The sequence below is a fragment of the Leptopilina boulardi genome, unplaced genomic scaffold, assembly GCF_019393585.1.
Source record: "Leptopilina boulardi isolate dan_hultmark-lab unplaced genomic scaffold, ZJU_Lbou_2.1 LbouV2_55, whole genome shotgun sequence".
NCBI lineage: Eukaryota > Metazoa > Arthropoda > Insecta > Hymenoptera > Figitidae > Leptopilina > Leptopilina boulardi.
In genome coordinates, this window is record NW_026138000.1 from 2,623,854 (window position 1) to 2,651,392 (window position 27,539).

General features: G+C 18.1%; 1 protein-coding gene across 8 annotated transcripts in view; it reads right to left on the reverse strand.

The window, feature by feature from the left end:
- The window catches only part of LOC127290158 (CLIP-associating protein 1-A), a 67,918-nt gene that overhangs the window by 10,648 nt on the left and 29,731 nt on the right, over positions 1-27,539 (reverse strand). For 3 of the 8 annotated variants that reach the window (XM_051318567.1, XM_051318566.1, XM_051318565.1), the window contains exons 6-18: positions 21,055-21,086; positions 20,695-20,785; positions 18,817-18,888; positions 17,959-18,116; positions 13,446-13,682; positions 13,076-13,329; positions 11,377-11,561; positions 8,558-8,683; positions 7,155-7,265; positions 4,133-4,228; positions 3,306-3,486; positions 2,416-2,650; positions 463-528 (exon numbers count right to left, since the gene is read on the reverse strand). In XM_051318567.1, coding sequence (XP_051174524.1) covers positions 463-528; positions 2,416-2,650; positions 3,306-3,486; positions 4,133-4,228; positions 7,155-7,265; positions 8,558-8,683; positions 11,377-11,561; positions 13,076-13,329; positions 13,446-13,682; positions 17,959-18,116; positions 18,817-18,888; positions 20,695-20,785; positions 21,055-21,086 — 1,844 coding nt within the window. Of the gene's footprint in view, positions 1-462; positions 529-2,415; positions 2,651-3,305; positions 3,487-4,132; positions 4,229-7,154; positions 7,266-8,557; positions 8,684-11,376; positions 11,562-13,075; positions 13,330-13,445; positions 13,683-17,958; positions 18,117-18,816; positions 18,889-20,694; positions 20,786-21,054; positions 21,087-21,813; positions 22,222-27,539 lie in introns of those variants that run through there. The other 5 variants (XM_051318571.1, XM_051318573.1, XM_051318569.1 and 2 more) reach the window with 5 other exon arrangements.

Here is a 27,539-nt window from a genome sequence, read left to right on the forward strand (position 1 = left end):
AAATACAAAAAAGAAATTAATACAAAAAAAAAAAAAAAAAAAAAAAATACAAAAATGTAAAATGATTTTTTTTTAAATGAAGAAAGAATAAATAAAAATTACATAGTACAACAAAAAGAAATTAATTTAAAAAAAAAAAAAACAAAAATATATAGAAAAAATACAAAAAAAGAGAATATAAATTTTTAGAAATAAAATAAATAAGGAAGAAATAAAAAAAAAATTAAATAAAGAAAAAGAAAAAAAATTAAATAAAGAAAAAGAAAAAAAAATTAAATATATAAAGAAAAAGAAAAAAAAATTAAGAAAACGAAAGAAAGATGAAAAAAGTGCAAAACATTGATGGAAATGAAAAAAAAAATACATGCGCAAAAATTAAGGGCAAAAAAAAAATGATAAATTATTATTATTATTTTTTTTTGTTTTTAAAAGAAGAAAGTCAAAAATTTGAATTTGACCAACCTTTGGGATTGATTGATCCCATAAATCTCGATAGAGTCTCTGTTGTGAGCCGCTCCATGAGAAAGACTATAAACGGATTGACAAGATCACAAACACATGGATCATTCAAGTTAGGGGGAAAAAAAAACACCCCCCCCCCCAAAAAAAAAAAAAAAAACAGAAGACCAAAACAAAAATTTCAAATATGCATTAGTGACAATTTTTTTGTTTTTTTAATTTGTAAATAATATAATTTTTTTAAAAAAATTGTGTGTCAAAGTGAAAAAATTTAATTTTTGTATTTGTTTTTTCTTTCTTTTAATTACGAAACGAGTCAATTATTATTATTATTATTATTATTATTATTATTATTATTATTATTATTATTATTATTATTATTATTATTATTAATAGGACAATAGAAAGAAAATGGATGAAAATAAAAAATAAGAGTAACAAATAACAAAAAAATAAAAGAAACAAATAACAAAATAAATAGAAGAAACGAAAAAAAAGAAATAAATAAAAGAAACAAAAAAAACAAAAATGTAAAAGAAACAAAAAAACAAAAATGTAAAAGAAACAAATAACAATAAAAATTAAAAGAAACAAATAAAAGTAAAAAATAAAAAAACTAAAAAAGAAAGAAGCAAAAAAAAAAAAATTAAAAAGAAACAATTAACAAAAAAGTAAAAGAAACAATTAAAAGAAAAAACTAAAATAAAGAAAATAAAAGAAACGAAAAAATGATAGTACTAAAAATTTGAAAAAAAAAGTATTACAGAATTTCACTTTTTTTTTGTGGGGAGGGGGGGAATTTTTTCTAAAAAGAAACTTATTTTTTGTTTAATAAAGAAAAAAAAAACAAAATTTACGTTAATTAAAACAAAAAGCAAAAAAAAAAAAAGAAACGAAAAATTTGACGATTCACACAAACTAACAAAAAATAATTTTTCTACGGCCAATCGAATTTTTTTTTTTTTAAATTATAAATTGATAATATAAGCAAAAAATAAAAAAAAAAACAAAAAACAAAAGGAAAACACTGGACAAACAAATCTATTACAATATCAACAAATTTCACAGAAAAAAAATAAAAAATAAATAATTGCCTTGATAAATTTTCTCTATAGAAAATTAGAAATAAAAATTTTGTTTTCTTTGAAAAAAAGAAAAAAAAAAAATGATTTTTTCCCTTAAAATTTAATTTTTATTTTCACTTTCAATTATTGAAAAACAATGAAAATTATTTTTTGAAAAACGGCAATTTTTCTTCACGTCATTATAAAAATGAAATATTTTTTTCAATCATTTGTAATTTTTTTTTCTTTTTTTTTTTTTTTAATGGGAAAACTTCCATTTTTGTTTTCTATATAAATAAATTATATAATTTAATAAAATAAATATATAACTAAAATGTTTTATATTTTAAATTTATAACTAATAAAATTATATTTTTTCTTCACTTGTAATTATAATTATAATAAACAAAAAAAAAAAAGGAAATTTATAATTTTCTTATTTATAAATATAATAAAATTATATATATTTTTTTTATATGTAAATTATAATTTGAATAATAAACAAAAAATAATATAAATTTATTATTTATAAATAATAAAATTATAATTGTATATAAAAAAAAATATAGATAACTAAAATTTTTATATTTTAAATTATAAATAATAAAATTATATTTTTTTCACTTGTAATTATAATTATAATAAACAAAAAATAAAAGAAATTTCTAATTTTATTATATTTATAAATAATAAAATTATAATTGTATATAAAGAAAATATAATTATTTATTTACAATTTTGTAATATATTGTAAAAATAAAAAATTTTTGTTATACATATTAAATATTTTATGAATAAATAAATTATTATATTATATAATTTAATAGAAAATAAATATGAAATAATTTTTCTTGAAATAAATAAATAAAAAAAATAAAAAAAAAAAACTTACGTCACTCGGTCGTCGTGAACTGTCCAAACTGTATTCAGAGCAAATGCTACTTGTCTCGCTGTCATCGCTGTGATCGCCTTTACCTTTTGGTGTTCTATTATAATTATCTATACTATTAAATGTTAATGCATCGGCCAATGCCGATTCGGCCTCTCTCGATTGTTGAAGCATTTTTTGCGCCATAACTGGCCTCGATGGCGGCCTATCCGTTGGCGATGTGTGTAAATTTCTTCCTCTATTAGATATAGAAAAGAAATTAGAAAACAAAAATTACTTTAATTTTCCAGTAGCAAAAAAAAAAAAAAAAATAGAAAATATTGTAGTAAAAGTACTGAAAGTATTTTTCTTTTTTTTTATTAATTTTTATAAAGAAAAAAAAAATATATTAGAAAATTTTCTACAAAAAATGAAAAAAAGTATTTTTTAATTTTTTACAAAAAAAAAAAATATCAAATATTGAAAATTTCTTTTTAATAAAATTACTGAAAGTATTTTTTTTTTTTCAATTTGAAATTTTTCTTGCAAAAAGTAATAAAGGTAGAAAAAGTATTTTTTTAATTTTTTACAAAAAAATATTAAAAACTTTTTTTTTTTTTTTTACTAAAATTACTGAAAGTATTTTTTTTTTTTCAATTTGAAATTTTTCTTGCAAAAAGTAATAAAAGTAGAAAAAGTATTTTTTAAATTTTTTACAAAAAAATATTAAAAACTATTTTTTTACTAAAATTACTGAAAGTATTTTTTTTTTTTTTTTTTAATTTGAAATTTTTCTAGCAAAAAGTATTTTTTAATTTATTACAAAAAAAAAAATACTAAATACTGATTTTTTTTAGTAAAATTAATGAAAGTATTTTTATTTGATATAAAATAAATTTCCACATAAAACTAACCTCAATTTTGAGCCAAAATTCCTATCAATTCCAAAACGCTGTGGACTAGGTTCACGACTATTTCCAGTACTTCCAACTCCATGACTTGACAATTTTCTTGGACGAGGAACAAGGGATTCACCTTCACGATTATAAGTCGCGTAACTCAATCTCGACGATGGTGAACCTGATCTACTGCTCGCTGTGATAATTTAAATTGAAAAAAAATATTATTATCACTTACGTTTGAAATAATAAAAATAAAAAAAAAAATACTATTTTTCCATAAAAAATAATATTTCTTTCCACTTTCAAGAGTTAAGCAAATTTTTTTTTCTCTCCTTGACAGTTAAAAAAAAAAAAAAAAATTGAATGTCTTAAAGATGGCCTAAATTATCTGTTTTTTAAATAATATAATTTTATTAATAAACATAATTCAATGAATAAAATCTTTTTTTTACTTTTAACTTAAAAAAAAGGACGTTATTTATTTTTAGAAATAATTATAATAATAATAATAATAATAATAATAATAATAAAAATAATAATAATCATATAATAATAAAATTGTTATAAATAAAAATACCATCTTTTTGGAAAATAAATAATTTTTTTTTTTAGAAAAAAATAAATAATATACAATTGTAAAATTATATTTTAAACAAATTATTATTAATTTTTAATTATTTTTATTATTAATTGCTGCCGAGTGATAAATTTGAAAATAATATTATAATAATTATTATTATTAAACGAAATTTTAATTAATAATGAAACTCACTGAAAAATACAAAAAAAGGAGAAAAATTTCTATTTGAAAATTATTATTTAGAAAAATTAAAACTTACGTTGTGATTGTGAAACACCAGCAACTCTTGTTCTCGTTCTTGCAACTCTCTCGGGACTTGCGACAGCACTATAATCCGGTGATTTACTTTGACGTGCTAAAAAGAGACGAAAATTAATTATTTTTCTCTTTTCTTTTTTTTCCTGCCTGCAAAAAAATTTTTTTTCAAACTTTTTATTTCTTTTTTTAAATCAAAAATAGAGATAAAAAAAAAAAAAAAAAAATTCTTGACAATGAAAACCGAAATCTCGAAAATTTAAAATTTAGAAAATATACAATATAATGCAATATTATAAAATTATATTATATTAAAACAAATTTTAATTATTATTAATAATTTGATAAATAATAATTAAGATAAGTAAAAATGTTAAGTAAAAAAAAAATTCGTTTAAAAATAAATTAATAAAATATTTTTATTTAAAATAGAAAATTTTAATTATTTTTTTTTATCGGCAATTCATGTATTTTACAATAAAAAAAAAAAAATAAATAAATAAAATGGAACGGCTGAATGTGTTCTAAAAATCTAATTAGAATTTTCATTTTATGAAATTTCATTTGTCATAATTATTTTTGAGCCAAATTTCTATTTGTTCAAATTAGTATTTTCAATTATTTTCAAAATTTTCAATTCAAAATCAATTAAAATTCAATTATTTTCCAAAAATTTCAATCCAAAATCAATTAAAATTCAATTAATTTCAAAATTTTCAATTCAAAAATCAAATAAAATTTAATTGTTTTCCAAAATTTTCAATTTCAAAATCAAATAAAATTCAATTATTTTCCCAAAATTTCAATTTAAAATCAACTAAAATTCAATTATTTTAAAAATGTTTTTTTCGAATCAGTAATAAATGAAAAAAAAATTAAATTATTTTCATAGATATTATTTAAAATTTGTCATAAATTAAATTATTTTTAAAAATTTTTGAATCAGGAATTTGTCAAAAATTTCAATTTATATCAATTTCTATTTATATCTTTTTTTTTTATTTGTTTAAATTAGTATTTTGCAAAGAATTTTTTTATCAAAACGATTTTCTATATTATCCGAATTTTTCAATAACCAAAAATTCACTTCACAGAATTTTTAACTTGTTCGAATTTTTATTTGTCAGAATTTTTATTTGCTCAAATTTTCAACTTAAAATAATAGGGAATTTTAAAGTATTTTTATTGGCTAGAAATTCAATTATTTTGAATTTCATTGCATAGAATTTTGATTTTATTTTTTCAAATGAATTGTCATTTTGTTCGAATTATTATTTGATTGAATTTTTTGCATAAAAATCAATTTTTCTGTAGAATTTTTACTTAATCCAAAAAATTATTTAACAAAATTTCTAATTGATAGAATTTTCATTTGTCCGAAATTACAAAAATGTCCTTAATAGACAGAATGATTTCGGTGCAATTTTTAAAATCAATTTTGAAATTTTTGGGAAAAGTTTTGAAAATAATAATTAAATTATTTTTACTAATTTCTTTTAAAATGTTTTAAAAATTCAATTTTTCACTGAATTGAACAATTATTTTGAAAAATAATTGAATTTTTAATAGATTTAAATTGAAAATAATTTAAAATAATTGAATTTTTGTGAATTTTTTTGAAATTTTGGAAAATAATTGAATTTGTTAGATTTTTATTCAGACTTTTTTTTTAAAAAATTGTTTTTTTTTTACCAATTATAATTGAAATTTTTTTGAAATAATTGAATCTTTAAGCTTTTATTAATTTTTTTTTTGGAAAATAAAAATTTTTGTTAATAATAATTGATTTTATGTCAGCTTTGAAATAAATTTTGAAAATAATTTAATTTTTTTTTCGTTTATTTACAAATTTGCATTAAAATTTTTCATGAATTTAAATTAAAATTATGAAAAGTAATTGAATTTTTGCCTAATTAATTTTCATTGAGATTTAAAAAAAAAAAAAAAAAAAGTTTTCGACAAAATATTTGTAATTAAAATTTTGAAAAATAATTTAATCTTTAGGCTAAATTTTTTTCTTCGCTAAATTGAACTTAAATTTTGAAAAATAATTGAATTTTTGTTAGATGTAAATTGAAATCATGAAAGATAATTGAATTTTTGCCTATTTTTCATTGAAATTTGAAAAAAAATTATAAGTTTTTCACTTATAATAAAAATTTTGAATAATAATTGAATTTTTGAACTTTTATTGAATTTTTGGAAAATAATGAAATTTTTTTTTCTTTTTTTTTTTTTGGAAATAATTGAATTTATTTGTAGCTTTAATCGAAAATCTTAAAATATTTATTTAATTGTTGTTCGTTTTTTACTACTTTGCATTAAAATTTATAAAAATTGAATTTTTCGCCGAATTAAATTAAAAATTTTTAAATTAAAATTGAACCAAAAAATCATTTAACCAATCAAAAATTATCCATGAAATTGTGATTTAGTTGAAATTTAAAAATCGCGCAAAAATCAATTGTTCGGTTATTTATAATTTTGAACAAAATTCTATCAATTAGAAATTCTGTTAAATAATTTTTCGGTTAAAGTAAAAAAATTTTGCAGAAAAATCGGTTTTTATGCAAAAAAAAAAAAAAAAAAAAAAATTCAATCAAATAATATAATTCGAATAAAATGAAAATTCATTTGAAAAAATAAAATGAAAATTCTTAGCAATGAAAGTCGAGGCAATAAAAATTCTTTAAAATTCCCAATATTATGTTAAATTGAAAATTCGAGCAAATAAAAATTTTGACAAAATAAAAAAATTCCAACAAATTAAAAATTCTGTGAAGTGAATTTTCGGTTATTTGAAAAATTCTAATAATATGGAAAATTGTTTCGGATGAAAAAAATTTTTTTTTTTTGCAAAATAACTAATTTGAAGAAATAAAAATTCATCTCAAAAATAATTATGACAAATGAAATTTTAAATGAAAATTTTAACTAATAATTTTTAAAAACATATTTATGCGTTCTTAAAAAATGATAAAATTTAGGGGAAAAGAAAATAATAATTTTTTTTTTTGTAAACTTACGTAATGTGGCTTTTTGTCGATTAATACTCGCGTAAAGCATTCGAGCTTTTGCCCTTTGAGCAGCTTGATGATCAATGGCACTCGTTGATCGTCCAACTGGTGTGATTCGACCTATAGAAAAAATAAAAAAAAAAAAAAATAAAATAAAATAAAAACAAAAAAGATCAAATTAAAAAAATATTATTATGAATTTTCAATTGAAAAATAATTGAAAAGACAAAAAACAATGATAAAAAAATTGAAAAAATGTGCGATAGGGAAAAAGTGCATGATTGGCATTATTATTATTATTATTATTATTTTTAGTGTCTCGCAGGCAAACCGAAACTACAAAAGACTGCAGGGATTAGATAAGATTTAGTTCTTTTTTTTTCGTTTTTTTTTGTGATTAACTGTTGTGCTTCTCTCAAATATTTACAAACGGAATTTTTTTCAATTTAAAACAATTTTTTTTTTCAAACTACAAATAAATAAATAAAAAGAATATTTTTCGAACAAAAAAATGGAAAAACTGTTTTTTTTTTTTCAAAGAAACATTCAAACAAAATAATTTGGAATTTTTTTTAAACGCTTTTTTCAAACTAAAAACCATATTTTTTTTTTTTTTTTTGTAAAGAAACAAAAAATTAGAATAATAGTTTTTTTAAAAAATATTTTTTAAGCAAAAATTAGAAAAACGTTGTTTTTTAAAAAAATTAAAATTTGATAAAAAATTAATTATTTTGAAGGAAAAAAAAATACATAGATGGAGAACGCTTTTTTAAAACAAAAAAAAATATTTTAATGAAAAAAAAAAAAAACAAAAATTAAAATAATTTTAATAAATTAAAATTCGACAAAAAGAAAAAAATAAAATAATAAAAAAATAAAATTTGTATAAAGAAAAAAATAACGTAATATTAAAATCTTTTTCTCAGTGTTTGTGAAAAAATTAAAAAAAAAAAAAAATTTGCATTATTTTATACAATAATTAGGAAGCTTTTGAAATTGAAAAAAAAAAATATTAGTGTAATTAGAAAGCTACAATTCCACAGGATTTTCTTAATTAGGATTTAAATTAGTTAAGTTAATTAATAATTAATAATTAACAATTAACAATTAACAATTAACAATTAATAATTAATAATTAATAATTATTCATAATAATAATAATAATATTAATAATATTCATTAGTTAATTATTATTATTATTATTTATTAATTTAAAGCATTAATTAATTAATTTTAAACAAAAAATTAATTTTCATCGTTAAAATAAAATTTCCCTTCCGTTTTTATGTTTAGATATTTTTTTTTTTTTTTTTTATCTGGTTTAGTTTTTTGAGAGATGCATCTAAAAAAGGTAATAAAAAAAACAATTGTGATAAACTTTGATAGACAAAAATATAAATTTAAAAAATTACAGTAATTGTCAGTGGGTCTTTGCAGAATCGGAATTCCAGATTGACGATAAGAACGTGGTAAGGACGGAGTTCGTCTCAGTGGGCCATGAGGTTGGCCCTGAGTCTGATGTAAATTCTCAGTGCTACCTTCGCACGTGAAAATGCAAGGTAGATCGCAAAGCAGCATGTAAGAAACAAAAAAAAAAAGAAATAAAAAAAAAACAAAAAAAAAAAAAAAAGAGGACAGACCAAAAAAGTAGCCAAAATTAGTTTTTTTTTTTCTAATTTTTAATGCCAAAAAAAAACTATTTTTGTTAATTTCAAAAATTCCTTCTAACAAATTCCAAAAAAGAACTATTTTTTTAAATTTAAAAACTATGTTTTTTAATGCAAAAAACAACAATTTTTGTTAATTTCAAAAAAATGATTTTTTCAGTGCAAAAAAAAACCTATTTTTGTTAATTTAAAAAAAATTATCTTTGCAATGCAAAAAAAACCTATTTTTTGTTAATTTCAAAAAAAATTTATTTTTTGAACTACAAAATTCGCAAAAAAAAAAGATTATTAAAAACTTTTTTTTCTTGTTAAAAAATAGAAATAACAAAAAAAAAGAAATATAGTAAAAAAAAGAAGAAGAAATAAGAGTAAGAAAAAAAAATGCTAAAAACATAAAATCGAAAAAAGCAGAAATAAAAAAGAAAAGAAATACAGAATAGAAAATGAAATTTTTTTTTAAATATACAAAAAAAAATAAAAATACGCCACAAAAAAAAAATGAAATGAGAAAGAAAATTAAAAAAACACAAAAATTGTGTAAAAAAAAATTAATTTTAGGGGCCAAGAAGATAGAAAATTAAAAATACAGAAAAAAAAAACGATAAGCCTGCAAAAAAAAAAGTAATGGAAAAAAAATAGTCGTTTTTGAAGTTAAAAATAATTTTACCAATCATTTCATTTAGTAATAATATTATTTTACTATTATCATTAGTAAAAATTACCAGAATAATATTTAATATATTTTCCTTATAAAATATTTCGTTTTGTAAATTAATTATAAAGATTATTAATAATTAACTAAAAAAAAAAAAAACTTACAAATTTAAAAAATTCAAATTTAAAAAAAAAAAAAAAAATTTCGCGCTTATTTTGGTCACGAGCAATAAATAAATATAATTAATTTATCGCGACATGCGCAGAAGCGTTTAATGAAATATGAAATTTGCGCAATTATTATTCTACAATTTTTTTTTTTTTTCTTTGAACAATGAAAATAACTGCGCAGTGAAAGTTAATTTGAAAAATGAAGAAAAACACACAAACTAAATATTAATTTAATTAGAAAACTATAATTTAAAAACAAACTAATAACTAATTTTTATCAATTTCTAATGAGACTTCGAAAATGACTATTTTATGTTTATATATATATATATTCATCAGGATTGCCACAAGAATAAATTTTACAATTTCCCTGACATTACAAAAATTTTGTTTCGACAAAAAAAAAAAAATTTTATATTAAATTTAATAAATTCAATAGAAATCAAATTCAAATTGAAATCATATAATTTAAAGTTAGAAAAAGAATAAAATTAATTTAAAAAAAAAAAAAAAAATTTGTTGATAATTTTAAATAATAATCAATTTAAATTTGAACAAAAATTGTAATTATAATTTGAAATTTCAAATTAATTTGGAAAAATTTCAATTCGGATAATTTAAAATTATGGACAATAAATAAAGTTCGAAAATTCGAATAATTTGGAAAATTAAATTATTTAAAATTTGGACAAATTGAAATTCGTATAATTTAAAATTTACATCCAATTAAAAATTAGAATAAATTGAAATTCGAATAATTTGGAAAATTAAATTTTTTAAAATTCAGACAGATTTTAAAGTTCGGCTAATTAATAATTGAAATAAATAAAAAATTTTTTTGACAAATTGAAATTCGAATAATTTGGAAAATTAAATTATTTAAAATTTGGACAAATTGAAATTCGTATAATTTAAAATTTACATCCAATTAAAAATTAGAATAAATTGAAATTCGAATAATTTGGAAAATTAAATTTTTTAAAATTCAGACAGATTTTAAAGTTCGGCTAATTAATAATTGAAATAAATAAAAAATTTTTTTGACAAATTGAAATTCGAATAATTTGGAAAATTAAATTATTTAAAATTTGGACAAATTGAAATTCGTATAATTTAAAATTTACATCAAATTAAAAATTAGAATAAATTGAAATTCGAATAATTTGGAAAATTAAATTATTTAAAATTTGGACAAATTGAAATTCGTATAATTTAAAATTTACATCCAATTAAAAATTAGAAAAAATTGAAATTCGAATAATTTGGAAAATTAAATTATTTAAAATTTGGACAAATTGAAATTCGTATAATTTAAAATTTACATCCAATTAAAAATTAGAAAAAATTGAAATTCGAATAATTTGGAAAATTAAATTTTTTAAAATTCAGACAGATTTTAAAGTTCGGATAATTAATAATTGAAATAAATTAAAAATTTTTTTTGACAAATTGAAATTCAAATAATTTGGAAAATTATTTAAAATTTAGACAAATTTTAAGTTCGAATAATTAATAACTGAAATAAATAAGAACAAATTTAAATTCGGATCCAATTGAAAATTTTGGATAAATTAATTAAAATTGTTATTTTCTGATAAAAAAAAAAAAAAAAAAAAAAATTTTCCCTACTTGTGGCTAAACCCGATTTATGCAAATGTGTGTAATACTTTTTTGTTGTCATTACATTTTGTCAATTTTACTAATTAAAATAAATAAAATAAAATAAAAAATTAACAAACCTGCGGCACTCAAAGCGGGTCTTGATGCTCGTGGACTGACGCTTGTTGTTCGCGCCACTGCATTTAAACTGTTTATACTGCCACTGTTGCTCAATGACATCAATGATCTTTTATACGTTGCATCGAGACTATTTAACAAAATTTCCGCCTGCTCGGGAAATTGATCCTTAAACGCCCAATACGAACTAAAAACAAAAAAAAAAAAAAAAATATTATAGGGTCAGCCGGGGTAAATCCGAACGCTAATTATTTCAGCTTAATTAAAATTTTTAAAAATAAGTTCGATATGAGAATTTATACCTCAGATCCTCTTTAAGAGATTCTAAGTATTATCCCATTTTTCGTTTGTTAATTAGCAACAGCATAAACAAAGATAACGAGTATTGCAAAAAAAAGATTGAAAATCAAAGATGACACTCTTTCAGTATTTTGTCTCGTATTTCAAGAAAAAGAAGCTAAAAATTTATTTTATTATTTCTAATTGTTTTTGTTATGAATACTAGAACAGAAACTATTTTTCATTTTTGCCTTCTGTCAAATTTTATTAATAATATCAGACCGTTCGTATTTACCCATAGGAAAATTGGAAAACCGGGGTAAATCCGAACGGTATTTTCAATAATTTTTTTTTACATCAGAGCCACACAAAATTCTTTTTATTTCATTACACTATTATTTTAACATTATAAAAGAACATAGAAAAAAGTTTTTCTTTCTATACGTATCCTCGTTAGTAATTAATAAGCAGAAACTTAATCTCTGTTCTCTCGAAGGAGTGTTTCAAAATTTTTTTGTCAAATATGGTTTGTTGAAAAAAGTTTTTCAGGATCTTAATAAAATTTGGTATTCTACGGTTTTTGGAGTCGCTAATTACCAATTTGAAGTCAGTTTTTCAAAATTCAAAATGACGGACGAGAATTAAAAAATTCATTGGATTCGCTCGAAAATTGTTACTCGGGGGGGTTTCAGGGTCGCTGATTACGAATTTGGAGTTAGCAAATTTCATCATTTTTAAAAATAAGATTTAGAAAAGTCCGCCATTTTGAATTTAAAAAATTTGACTTTTATTTTTGTATTTACATTCAATCGCACTCCAAAATACTTTCTGTACCAAGTTTTGCAAAAATTCGTTATTATTTGATAAAGTTATTGAAGGTTTTAATTGTGTAATGCATTTTAATTTTTAACCTGTTTGATTTTTGTATTTATATATGATGCATTATTACATAATAGGTTTATTATCGTATTTTTTTTTTGAGTTTTTATATATAAGTTTAACAATTGCAATACTTTAAATTTATTTTCCCTAAGATTTTTCTGAAATACAGTGGCGTTCGTATTTACCCCGGTATTTTAGGAAAGTTGCAAAGTATCGCGAGGTAAATACGAACGCTAAGTTTCCTGCGATTGTAATTTATCAAAAATTTTTGCTACCCCATAAAATTGTTCTATGGAAGTAAAGTAACAACTTCATGCACCAGAATACCGGAAGTATTTTTTTTTTTAAAGAAAAAACTTATGTTATTGTTGAAACTTACTAAAAGCGTTCGGATTTACCCCGGTTGACCCTATTTTAAAATAAACTAAATTATATTATATTTTGTGACTATATTCTATTTAAAGGAAATTGAAATTTTTTTTTTTTTATGTAAAAAGTTGATTAAAAAAATTGTGTGTTTTTTTTTTTTTTTGAACATACCTTCGAGCAAAGGAACGTGCTTCAGGATCTGAATCGGCGATTCCCTTTTTAATTGAATCCTGTAGAATATTAACGTGTTTGACCAAAAGTTGTTGTGGCCAGGATTTTAAAATAAGATTCAAATATTCACAAGAGGCGCGACGTATTTCTTTGCTCTTATGATTCATGCACGATGTAATTATTGGAATTAAACGACTACCGTGCGTATGTTGTAGTATAAATCGTACGGCAACTGCACCCGCCGACGCCACGACCTGTTCACAAAAAACAAAAAAAAAGAAAATTATTATTTTAATTAATTTTTTGAAAATAATAAAAAAAAAATATTTGTTTTTCTTTCGTAAAATTAAATTTTTTTTTTTTTACTTACTTTGGCACTATTTTGAATGAGATTCATAAGAGTGAGTAAAACGGCTTCAGCAAAACTGGAGAATTTATTTTTCAATTGTTGACTTAAAAATGCCATTGTAATTGCGGCTTCGCGTACAACTTGCGATCTCAAATCCATACATGCCGTATCAAATGCTCGTTGCATATTTTTTAAACATTCGGCAAAATTATCATAATTTGGTCCGCCGGCAATTATAATTCCACGTAATTTTTTCATCTAGAAAAATCGAATATAAAAGAAAAAAAATAGAAAAAAAAAATTCCAAATTACTTAAAAATTACAACAACAACAACAATAAAAATAGATAAATATTAATTTCAAATTGATTAAAAATTTAATAGAAAAAAAAGAAACAATTTTGAAAATAATTACAAAAAAAGGCAAAAATAAATAAATACAAATTTGAAATTGTTTTTACAAATTTAATAGAAAAAAAAAAAATGATTTTGAAATTAATTACAAAAAAAAAGTCAATAAAAAAGAAAAAATAAATAAATATTATTTTGAAATTGGTTAAAAATCTAATAAAGAAAAAGAAAAAATTAATTTTGTAAACTAATTACAAAATTACATAAAAAAAGAAATAAAAAATGAAAAAGAAACAATAAAAATTAATAGGAAAAATCAGGGTGTCTAATAACTGCTAGGAAAAAAAATTCCCTGACTTTTTTCTAATCTAAATTAGACTAAAAAATTTTTATTCTGATAAAATAAAATTTATTTTGATAAAATTTTCAATTAAAAATCAATAATTTTTGTAATTTTCAATTCTAAATCATCTAAAATTCAATTATTTTCACAAAAATTTCAATTAAAAATCAACTAAAATTCAATTATTATCCAAATAAGCTAAATTTCAATTCTAAATCAACTAAAATTAAATTATTATACAAAATTTCAATTTAAAATCAATTGAAATTCAAAATTTAATGATTTTCAAGAATCTATAAAATTCAATTATTGTCTGAAAATTATCAAAATCGTTTGAAAGTAAATTATTTCTAAAATTTCAATTCAAAATAACCTAAAATTTAATTATTTTTAAAAGGTTCAATGCCAAATTAACTAGAATTCAATTATTTTCAAACATTTCAATTCACAATAAACGACAATTCAATTATTTTCCAAATTTTTTATTCAAAATTAATTATTTAAATTTTCAATCAAAAATGAACTTAAATTAAATTATTATCCAAAATTTCAATTGAAATTCAATTATTTTTTAAAATTTTCAATTCAAAATCAACTTAAATTCAATTATTTTCAAAATTTTCAATTCAAAATAAATTAAAATTCAATTATTTTCCATAATGTTAATTGAATTTTAATTATTTTCCAAAGTTACAATTTAAAATCTTTTAAAATTAAATTATTTTCAAATTTTGCAATTCAAAATTTTTTAAAATTCAATTATTGTCCAAATTTTGCAATTTAAAATCAAAGAATTTTTTTTTCTAATTTTCAATTCAAAATCAACTAAAATTAAATTATTGTCCAAAATTTCAATTAAAATTCAATTATTTCCCAAAATTTTAATTCAAAATCAAAGAAAATTCAATTGTTTTCAAAATTTTCAATTCAAATTCTTTTAAAATTCAATTATTTTCCAAATTTTTCAATTTAAAATCAGGAAATTTTTTTTTTTAATTTTCAATTCAAAATCAACTAAAATTCAATTATTTTCAAAATTTTCAATCCAAAATTAACAAAAATTCAATTATTTTCCATAATGTTAATTGGAATTCAATTATTTTCAAAATTTCACTTTACAATAAAAAACAATTTAATTATTTTCCAAATTTCAATTGAAATTCAATGATTTAAAAAAATTTCTATTCAAAATCAACAAAAATTCAATTATTTTCAAAATTTTCAATCCAAAATCAACCAAAATTCAATTATTAATCAAAATGTAAATTAAAATTCAATTATTTTTAAAATTTTCAATCCAAAATCAATCGAAATTCAATTATTTTCCAAAATGTCAAATAAAATTCAATTATTTTTAAAATTTTCAATTCAAAATCAACTAAAATTCAATTATTTTCCAAAATGTCAATTGAAATTTAATTATTTTCCAAAATGTTAATTGAAATTTAATTATTTTCCAAAATGTCAACTGAAATTTAATTATTTTTAAAATTTTCAATCTAAAATTAACAAAAATTCAATTATTTTCCGAAATTTCATTTAAAAATAAACAATAATTCAATTATTTTCCAAAATTTCAATTTAATAACATCTATAATTTTATTATTTCTAAAATTTCCCATCTTAAAGTGTTTGAAATTTAATAATTCCAATTATAACTCTCATGAATTTTAATTTTTTTTTAAATTTATTCATCGGAAAATTCAATTATCTAAAACAATTTTTCGCCTTAAAAGTTTTCAAATTATTGTATTTTTGTCTACAATTTCAAATCAATTTTTTAAGTGAAATTATCAAAAATTCATAAATTAAAAATCACTTAAAGTTCAATTAATTTCAAAAATCAAAATTTTAAATCTTTGAAAATGCAATTACTTATAAAAAATGTTATCCAAAAATTATTTGATAAATTATTTTTAGTTCTGTAAAATTTAATTATTGTCTGAAAAAATTAACAATATCTTTTGAATTATTCAATTATTTCTTAAAAATTCAACTTTAATTCTTTCAAAATTAGTATTATTTAAAATAAAATTTTATTTAAAAATTTGTAAAACTTGATTAAGTATTGCCCTGAAATTTTTTTGACCATCAAAAATTAAAAACTATGAAAAAATTTTTAATTCGAAATAAATTTCTTAAATCAGGCAGATTTTCTGGTACATTGAATTTCAAAATTAATACAATTTCAGTTAGGTTGTTAATTTGTTTGGATAATTAATTTGTAGTGAGTTGTTTGGTTTGTTTATTTAAAAATCCATTTATTATCATAATTTGCTTTAAATTTTCGTTCAATTTAAGTCGGTCATATAGATACCTTCTTAATCATATAACGATTAATATATATTAGTAATTCTCTAATTCTCTAATTGTACCTTTAAAAATGTGACAAACTCATTTCCACTTACTTATCTCCATTAAAATATTATAAATATTATCAAGAACAATCATGTTCTTGATAATTAATAATTTATTTATAAATAAGGATAATTAAAAAATATTAATGAGGAAACCCTCTTGGTAAGTTTATTTTTCGATAATAATAAAAATTATACATAAATATTTTTGAGGTTAACCTTTCAAATTTCAAACGAAATTACTTTTAACTGAAAATCAATTCTACCTTTTTATATAATAAAATACTAAGTCACACACTGTTTCCTTTATGTAAAATAAAAATTTTATAATTACATTTAGATAATATGTCTGAAGAGGCCTACCGTTGGCAGGCGAAAGCTCATAAAGCAAATTATGATAATAAATGGATTTTTAAATAAACAAACCAAACAACTCACTACTAATACAATTTCAATTTAACGGAATTTATTTCAAGTAAAAATTGCATAAAGAACAATTTTTTTTAACTGAATTGTTATTTTAGTAAATGTTGATTTATCAAAATATTTACTTAGAATTGTCATTGAATAAATCCACAATTAACAGAATTTCAATTTAATAAAATTCTTAATTAACCAAAGTTTTTATTAAAGAAAATTTTAATTCCGCAACTAATTCTTATTTAACAGAATTTTCTCATTTAAGAAAAATTCTACTTAGTTCTTTTTTTTTGTCAATTTTTCCAAACATAAATTTCGTTAAATTGAAATTATATTAATTTAAAATTAAAAAAAAAAAAAAAAAATATTAGAAAGAATGCTTTATAAGAATTCTGCTAAATAGAAATTAAATCGAATTTTAGTTAAATGTAAATTGAAAATTTTGCATAATATAAATTCCACTTTATACAATTTTTAAAAATAGAAATTCAATAATTTAATATTCGACGCCGTGAAAATTTTTTTATAAATTAAATGTGGGGTATTAGCATTAAAATAATAAATTATTCGTATTAATGAATAATTTACTTTATTTGAAGTTGAAACCGCTAAAATAAAATTCAAAATAATTTTGATTTATATTAAAAAAACCAAATATTTCACTGCAAAAAATTTAATTAATTGTTATCCAAATTTAAAAAATCATTTATTAAATTCAATAAATAGTAGTAAATAATTATTTACTTAATGAATATATATCACATTCTTAATAATTGATTGTGAAGGCCAACTTTTTAATTTGCATTTGCTTTAGGGAAAAAAGTAAAATTTTTTTTTGAAACTAATATAGTTACTTTAATTTATTTATTGAAAAATTCCAAAAAATTAAAGAAATTCCCTGACTTTTCCCTGACTTTCTCTAACCATTAGACACCTTGAAAATTACTATTATAATTAATATGAATCATAAAATTTAAAAAAAAAAAACAAAACAAAACAAATAACAGAAAGTAATTGTATTTTTAAAAAAAAAGATTTTTTCTTTTTTTTTTTGTAGTACTTACAGTTTCAGTTCTAAGTTTCCAGTCTTTTTTCTCGTCACCGACAATGTCTTTAATGACTTTCATCTGTTCTTCGAGATTTTTGGCAGAAAATATCGTCACATCGGGAACATCATCAAAGGCTTTTATGAATGTATCCTCGTCCACTGCTCCCGCTTGTCCTAAAAAATTATTATTATTCCTATTATTATCATTATTTTCATAAACCGTTTTTTTTTCAAATAAAAGAAAAAAATTAAAATAATTTCATAATTCAAAAGTAAATTTTTAATAAAAATATTAAAATAAAAGAAAATTAATTAATTTTTTTATTAATTTGAATGGAGGAAAAACAAGAAAAAGATTGTTAAGAAAAAATTAATTAAAAAGAAAAGAAGAAATTAATTAATACAAAAATAGTAAATAGAAAAAATGTTATTAATTAGAAAAAAAAATTTAATTTTAAAAACAGAAATAAATAAAAAAAAAAAAAAAAAAAAACACTTAAAAAAAATTTTTAGTTTATTCAGAAAAAGAAAATTTGGATAAAAAAAAGAAAACTTTAAAATTAAAAAGAAAATGTATTTAAAATAAATTTGATTTAATTTATAATATATACGTTCAATATGATAATGAAAGCGAATAATTAATTAATTATTACAAAGCAATGAAAAGCGTTATTTTTTTCTCCTTTTTTTTTTTTTTTTGCTTTCATTTATAGAAAAAATATGAAAACTAAAAAAAAAATTAGAATTTCTTTTTTTAAAGAAAATTATTTTTATCAACAAAAAAAAAGAAAAAAAAAAAGGGAGAAAAAAAAACATTGATACAAAATTTAAATTTCACATATACAAGAGACACACATTTAAACAAATATCGTACCTGAAGGTGGTTTTATTGACGGTATTCTTTTGACATTCGTCGCCTTTGTAATTGCATCGTGACTGTTTGTATCTGACATGCAAAGCGAATAGTTATACAAAAAAAAAAAGCTCAATAATGGATTAAACATTAACTTGCAGGTTTTTAGAAATTATATACTAATAAAAAAAAAAATAAATAAATAATTTTCTAATATGCATATTGGAAAAAAAATTTCTTATATATTTGAACCAAAAATAATTAAGCCAAATTTTTTATTCAGCCAAATATTAAAAAGTTGACTGAAAAAATTAATTTATCTCAATATTATGAGGCTGCAATTTTTATTTATAAACATAAAAATTATTTTTTAGCCAAATATTAATTTAAAAATTTTATTTTTAGGCCAAATATTACGAGATTAACAATTTTTTTTCCAGCAAAATATTAATGTGAAATTTTATTTTAAGGCCAAATATTATAAGGTTGAAAATTTATTTCACTGAATATTTGGCTAAATATATATATATATCTACATAAATTCGGCCTTACAAAATATTTAACCAAATATTAATATGAAATTTCATATTTTTTTTTGTTAAATATTATTAAGACTAAACATTTATTTCATTAAACATTTAGTTAAATAAAAAAATTAATTTATCTAAATATTATGCTGGCTGCAATTTTTATTTATAAACATAAAAATTATTTTGGCCAAATATTATTTAGGCTGAAATTTTCATTTACTAAAATATTTTAATGCCAAATTATTTCATTTCAGTCCAATTTATATTTAGCAAAATATTATTATACTGAAATTTTTATTATTATTATTATAAATTATTATTATTATTATTATTATTATTATTATTATTATTATTATTATTATTATTATTAGTTAAAATTTTTATTCAGCCAAATATTATTATACTGAAATCATTATTCAGCAAAATAAATTATGAAAACCGAATTTTATTCTGGTGAATTATTATAAAGTTAACAAATTTTTTTTATAGCCAAATATTAATTTGAAATTTTATTTTTAGGCCAAATATTACGAGGTTTACAATTTTTTTCCAGCAAAATATTAATTTGAAATTTTATTTTTAGGCCAAATATTACGAGGTTTACAATTTTTTTTCCAGCAAAATATTAATTTGAAATTTTATTTTAAGGCCAAATATTATAAGGTTGAAAATTTATTTCACCAAAGATTTGGCTAAATATATACATAAGTTTGGCTTTACAATATTAAGCCAAATATTAACATGGAATATTATTTTTTTTTTGACAAATATTAACATGGAATTTTATTTTTTGCCAAATATTATTAAGACTGAACATTTATTTCATTAAATATTTGGCTAAATAAAAATTAATTTTAAATTTAGCTAAATTTTGTTGGACTTGTTAAATTGTCCATTTGAAAAAAAAAAATTAAATAGAATTATGCAAAAAAAAAAAAATAAACAAAAAATTAAATTAAGCTGAATTGTATTTTTAATTAGTCGATAAAATACCGAAAAAAAATATGTTTCTTAAATAAACTAATTAGCTAATATACGATTATTATTAGATTAATATTTTAATTTCTAATTTCTAATTTTTTTTTAATTCTATGGCTAATTATTAAATAATTGAACAATTAAAAGTACATTAATTAGCAATTAATAAATTAATAATGACAATAAATAATATATTAATTATAATGACAAATTAATAATGATAATTTTGTGCCATTTAAAGCAAAAAAAAAAGCGTGAACAGCAATATATTTTTTTTTCTTCTAACTATGAATAATTAATGTTTATAATAATAATATATATATTATATATATATAAATATTTAAAAATTATTCTACGAGAAAAAAGTAGAAAAAAAATTTTTTTTTTATACCTGGCACTGAAAGCACTTGCTTTGCTGGTCCAAATTGACTTCTTTTTTGTAAAAGACTAGATGTGACTTTTTTAACAGGCGCCGAACGTATCTGTAATAAAATTTTATTTTACAAAATAGAATAAAAAAAAAAATTTTCTAATTTTTTTTATTATTATAAATATTATTATAAATATATTATAAATATAAAATAACAAATAACAAATTTTATAATTTATACAAAAAAAAAATTTTCTTTTTTTTTGTATTTTTTATTTATAAAAATTATTTTTCATGTTCTCTATTTAGAAAAAATTCCATTAAAAAAATAAAAAAAAATTATAATAATTTCATAAAATTTATATTTTTTTTTATACTCACCGCTCTGTCAGGTTCGTCTGATTCTTTTCCCACTGTAAATAGAAAAAGAAATAATTTTATATTGTCATTATATTATTATTTCTAAAGATGATGGAATCACAGTGAAATTTATATATATATATATATATATATATATATATATATAATTATAAAATAAGAACTTGAAATTCTTGTTTTATATATAATTTTATCGAGCAATAACAGAATATTTTTCTCTTGTTTCAGAGAATAAATAAATAAAAAAACCTTCTTTAAAAAAAAAAAAACAAACTAAAAATAAAAAGTTAAAATTTAAATACTATTTTTGATATTTTACAAAAAAAAAAATAAACAAAAATAATTAATTACAATTGTAATAATTACTATTACTATTATTAATAATAATAAAAAATAATTATAATTATAACTATTATAATAATTATTACCTAATTAATATTTATAATAATATAAAAAATAATTATTATAATTATTTATAATAATAATTATTATTATTTTTATTTATAACAATTATTATAATTAATATAATTGCAATAAAAAAAATTATTATAATAATAAAAAATAATTATAATTACAACTATTATAATAATTAGTAATTAATATTTATAATAATATAAAAAATTATTATAATAATTAATAGTTATAATAATAAAAAATAATTATTATAGTAATAATAATTAACAATATATTAATAAAAAAAAAAAAATTTTTTCTTAACTATTATTATTATTATTATTTTTTTCTTTTGGTGAAATAAAATACCTAAATTTGGATAAAGCCAGGGAGGTTTGTGAACATCACAATGACATCCTCTGGCCCTTGCTCCCGGATGTTTCATAATATTATCCCATTGTAGAATCCAACTGCTACTTGCGTCCCAAAGTTTTTTATCGATACTTGGATATTTCGCCAAACCACGATGTGGACATCGATGTCCATTTGTTATTAAAATCTCAGCGTTATTCATTATAATAATTAAAAAAAAAAAAAAAAAAAGAAAATTCTCGATTTTTTGATCCAAATTGATTTTAAACTAAATTTAATTTTTGTCTTTTAAAAAATAAATATTTCGGTCCAGCCGATAATAATTATTAACATTTTTTTTTTCTTTCTTTTTTTTGCGAATTAAATTCACATTATAATAGTAATAATAATAATAATAATAATAATTTCCAAATCAAATGGAAATTTTTTCTTTTCCCAATGAACCTTGAAAATTGCAAAAAAAAAAGAAGAAAAATTTAATTAAATAATTACTTTGAATATTTAATTTACAATTAAAATTAAATATTCAAAATAATAATAATTTAAAAAAAATTATTTTATAATAATTTAATTTTTGTGAATTAATAATTTCAATAAAAAAAAATTAAATAAATAAATTTAAATAATAATTATAATAATTAATTTATAATAATTTTAATTTCATTATAAATTAATAAATTCGAAAAAATTAAATAAAATAATAATAATAATAATTAATTTATAATAATTCGAAAAAATTGAATAAATAAATAAAATATTAATAATAATAATATATTTGAAAAAAGAGAGAAATTACTCTTTCGACTCTGGAAGTAAAGCAAAAGCAGAAAATCCCGGAAGTCACTAATTTTGAAATGAAATACAGGAATTACTAAATTCGTAACTGACAGAAATTTATGTGTTACTGTGGAAAGTGATATCCATTGTTTCATTCTTATCCACTGAGACTGATTTAATCTACAAAACTTGAAAAAAATTTTCAAACCGTTACAATTCTAATTAAGTCAGACTAATTATATTATTATTTACCGAAAAAAAAAAAATAAGAGAGAAACAATTTTTTTTTCTCCAAATTATTCGAAAGTCAAAAATGAAAAAAATTAACATAAATAATTATTAAATAATTAACAATAATTAACTATCAAATAATTAACAATAATTAATTATTAAATAATTACTACAATTAACTATTAAATAAATATAACATAATTAATTATTGAATAATTACTATAAAATTAACTATTAAATAATTAACGTAATTAATTAATAATTAATTAATTATTTTCAAATAAAAAATAACAAAAAGAAAAAATAATACCTTATATAATGGAAATATAAAAAATTAAGTAAATAAAATTCGTCTCTAAGTCGCAGGAAGTTAACAAAAACAAGAATAAAAATAAAATTAAAAAAAAAAAAAGAAAAAAAAAATAATAAAAACATGGAAAAGAAAAAAAAAATTAAGCTTCAAGATTTGTGAATGTCATTGAAATAAAATTGCGTCATCGTCAGAAGGAACGCATTGATAATAGAGATTTAATTTTCTTTCTTTTTAGTTATGTTCTTCTTTTTTTAACATTTTTTTTCTTTCGTGCCAAAGAATTTAGAAAATACAATAACAATAACAATAACAATAACAATAACAATATAATTATAATGGGTAATAAAATAAAAAAAATTTTTAATATAAGAAAAATGAAAGTAAAAAAAAAATTATATAATAATAAATAATAAAAAAAAATAATAATAATAATAATAAAATAACGAAAAAATTATAAAAATTATAATAAAATAATAAAATTTGTAATTAGAATGATAATTATTAAAATAATAATTTGTATTATTATTATTATTATTTTTTTATAATAATTATTATTTTTGTAATAATAATTATTTTTGTAATTTATTTTTATAATTTTATTATTTTTGATAATAATAATGTAAAGGAAGATGAAGAAAAAAAAAATTAAAGGAAACGTGAAACAAATGTTTCTTTTCTCCTTGTTCGACAAAAGAATATTAAATCACTTTGGGTGGTACATTACACACATATATATATATATGTATATACATCTCTCACAAACCGCGTGCGCTCACCAGTGATAAATTAAACCAAAGAAAACGTGTCATTAATGTCGAAAACGTCACGAGAATTATTATTGTCTGATGTGAGACTAGAGAATATTCAACGTAAGAACAACTTTTAGCCTTGCAAAAATATATATATATTCTCTCTTTGAAAGGACGAGAGAGATTATATATACACATATATACATAGAAAGGACGAATATTTGTTTCACGAGTTTTTCTTGTTCGCAAAATGGAATGCAATTTATTTTTTATTTAAGTTATAATTTTAGTTTTATATTTAATTTAATTTTTTTTAATTTTCACTTAATTTAATTTTATAATGAAAAAAAAAAAAAATTATTTGATTCAAATAATTGGTTTCTTGACTATTATCAAATAAATATTTATTTACATCAAGTAAATATTTATTTGTATCAAATAAATATTTATTTACATCAAGTAAATATTTATTTGTATCAAATAAATATTTAATTGTACCAAATAAATATTTAATTATATCAAGTAAATATTTATTTACATCATATAAATATTTAATTGTATCCAGTAAATATTTATTTACACCAAGCAAATATTAATTTGTATCAAATAAATATTTAATTTGTATCAAGTAAATATTTATTTGTATCAAATAAATATTTAATTGAATCAAGTAAATATTTATTTGTATCAAATAAATATTTAATTGTATCAAGTAAATATTTATTTGTATTAATTAATTATTTGTTGAGTCAATTAAATCGTATATTTGTTTAAAATACAAAAATTATTATTTGATCCAAATTCAAATTATATTTAATTTAAATAAAAATTATTTAATTCAAGTAAATATTTATTTTCTAATAGTCAAATACACAAACAATTATTTGAATCATATAATTTGAAACATATAATTTTTTTTCAAGTTTTATTTAATTTTAATTAATTTAAAATTGCAAATAAATTTTTTTTTTTAAATTGAAAAATTATAAAAATTAATATATTGAATAAAATTATTTATTACATATTATATTAATTACATTCTTACTTATTATTATTATAATTTTTGTTTGTACCAAATAATACATTTTATTAAATTTATATTTTTAATAAAATAAAATATTAAAATATTATTAATAAATATATTTTATTTTGTAATATTGGTTTATAAAAAAAAAAAAATTTTTTTTTTTTTGAATAAGGTAAAAAACCTTTTTAATTTAAAAAAAAAAATGACGATTTTGAGAAAAATATTTTTCCTTTAGAAAAAAAGGGGAGGGGGGGTTAAATTTTGAATTTTTTTGAAATAATTTTTACGGGGAAAAACATGAAAAAAAAAACCCTTTTGAAAATAAATAAGTAAAAAAAAAGGACAATAATATAGAAATTTAAAAAAATATAATACAAAACTAAAAATATGAAGAAAAAAAATTACTTGAAATTTTTTGAAATAATTTTTTTTTACGGAAAAACAAAAAAATATCTGAAATTTTTTGAAATAATTTTTTTACGGAAAAACAAAAAAATATAATAGGAAAAAAAAATACCTGAAATGTTTTTGAAATAATTTTTACGTAAAAACAAAAAAATAGAAAATACGAAAAAAAATACCTGCGATTTGAATATAAATATATATAGAGTATAACGAAAGTAAAATATCGAAAATAATTTAAGAAATATAAAATTTATATATATATATATATATATATATATATATATATATATATATATATCAACAAAAATTCGTGACTTATTCCTAACTTTATTTTGCAAGTAAATTGACTTTAATGTATATTTATTATTTCAAAACTTGTTTTCTCTTTTCCGCGCAAGATTTGTGAATCTATTGTTCCGGTAACATAACCTATATTATCGCACATTAAATTTTTTCTCTCTTTTTTTTTTCTTTGCAAATATCGCGATTACAATGCACACGTGCACTTTTTATGTTTCCGTATAATTATTTATTCCAATATAACTGCGTCTCAAAAAAAAAAAAAAAACGAAAAAAAAATTCTTACCTCAAAATAAAAAAAAAAAAAAAAACACAAAAATTTTATTGTAACGAGTAAAACTGCGATTTCTTCTTTTTTTCCACTTGTTAATAATTTGCGCACGATTTGCAGTATTCACTTCTTTTTTTTTTTTTTTTTTTTATTTTATATATAAAATGATGATAGCAACAATAAAAAATGAGGTTATGTCTTTATTACATGACAATAAAGAAAAAAGCCGATTTTTATTTTAAGTAAGATAAAAAAAAAAACTAACAATTTTCGAATTTTTTTTAAAAAGACTATTCACTTAATTTTATTTTTATTCAAAAACTACTGAAATTTATTTATATAAATAGTATATATAAAATTTTGTAGTAAAATTATTATCGCGCGAATATTTTTTCTTCAACCGGTGATTTTTTTTTTTTTTTGTTGACAGAAATTGAGCTTAAATCACGTGACAGACGCTGCGCTGGTCACGTGACCAAAAATTGCGGACTTGTCAATGAAATTGGCGCGAAATTCAAATGAACGGAAAAAAAAGTAAAATTTGAATTTAATTTGTAAAAATGTCAATTAAAATGTTAAAATATTAAAATGTCAATTAAAACGTAAAAATAACAATTAAAAAAAAAAAAAGCAAAATAATGTCAATTAATACATAAAATTGTCAATTAAAAAATTGAAAATCTTAATTAATAAAAATTAAATAAATTATAAATTAAATAAAAATAAAATCTAAAATGTAAAAAAAAAAGTTAATGGAAAATAAATACAAATTAATTTTAATAATTAAATTACTAAATTATAAATAATTAAATAAATAAAAATTATTATTTATTATTATTGTAATAATTATTTTTATCACAATAATAATAATAATAATATTATTATTATTATAAATAAAAAAAATAAAAAAAATTTTATATTAATTAATAAAATATTTTTTTTGTTTTTAATTAAATTTTAATTTATTTAAATGCTCGATTTAAATTATTCATATTTAATTCGGTGAAAAAATTTTTTTTACGCTTAATTAATGCGTCAAGTGTTTTACCAGGTGTTATAAGCATTGAAGGTTAAAAAAAAAAAAAAATTTTAATGCCTGATTAGGAAATGGGACAATATTTCATTTTTGGTATATAAATGCGTAAACTTTGATAAGAAAAACCAGTGACAATTATACGTAGAAATTTTAATCATAAATATATATATTTTTTTAATAATTTTTATTTTCAAAAAAAAAAAATCTTTTCGTATATTTTTTAATTTAATAATAATAATAATAATAATAATAATAATAATAATAATAATAATAATAATAATATTAAATAAATATAATATTATTATTATTACCTATTAAATAATAATATTTTAATAAAAAAAATTAGTATAAAAAAAAATTATTTGCAAAAAAAAATAATTTTTATTAAAAAAATGTCAATTAAAAAATTTTTGCATTAATAATTTCTTTTTATTATATATATATTTACAGTAATTTTTTTTTATTTAGAAAATTTTTGTATAAATTTTTTTTTATTAAAAAATATTTTGCAATAATTTTTTTTTTCATTAAGAACAATTTGCAGTAATTTTTTTTTTATTAAAAAAAATATTTGCAATAATATTTTTTGTAATTTTTCCCAATAAAAAATTTTC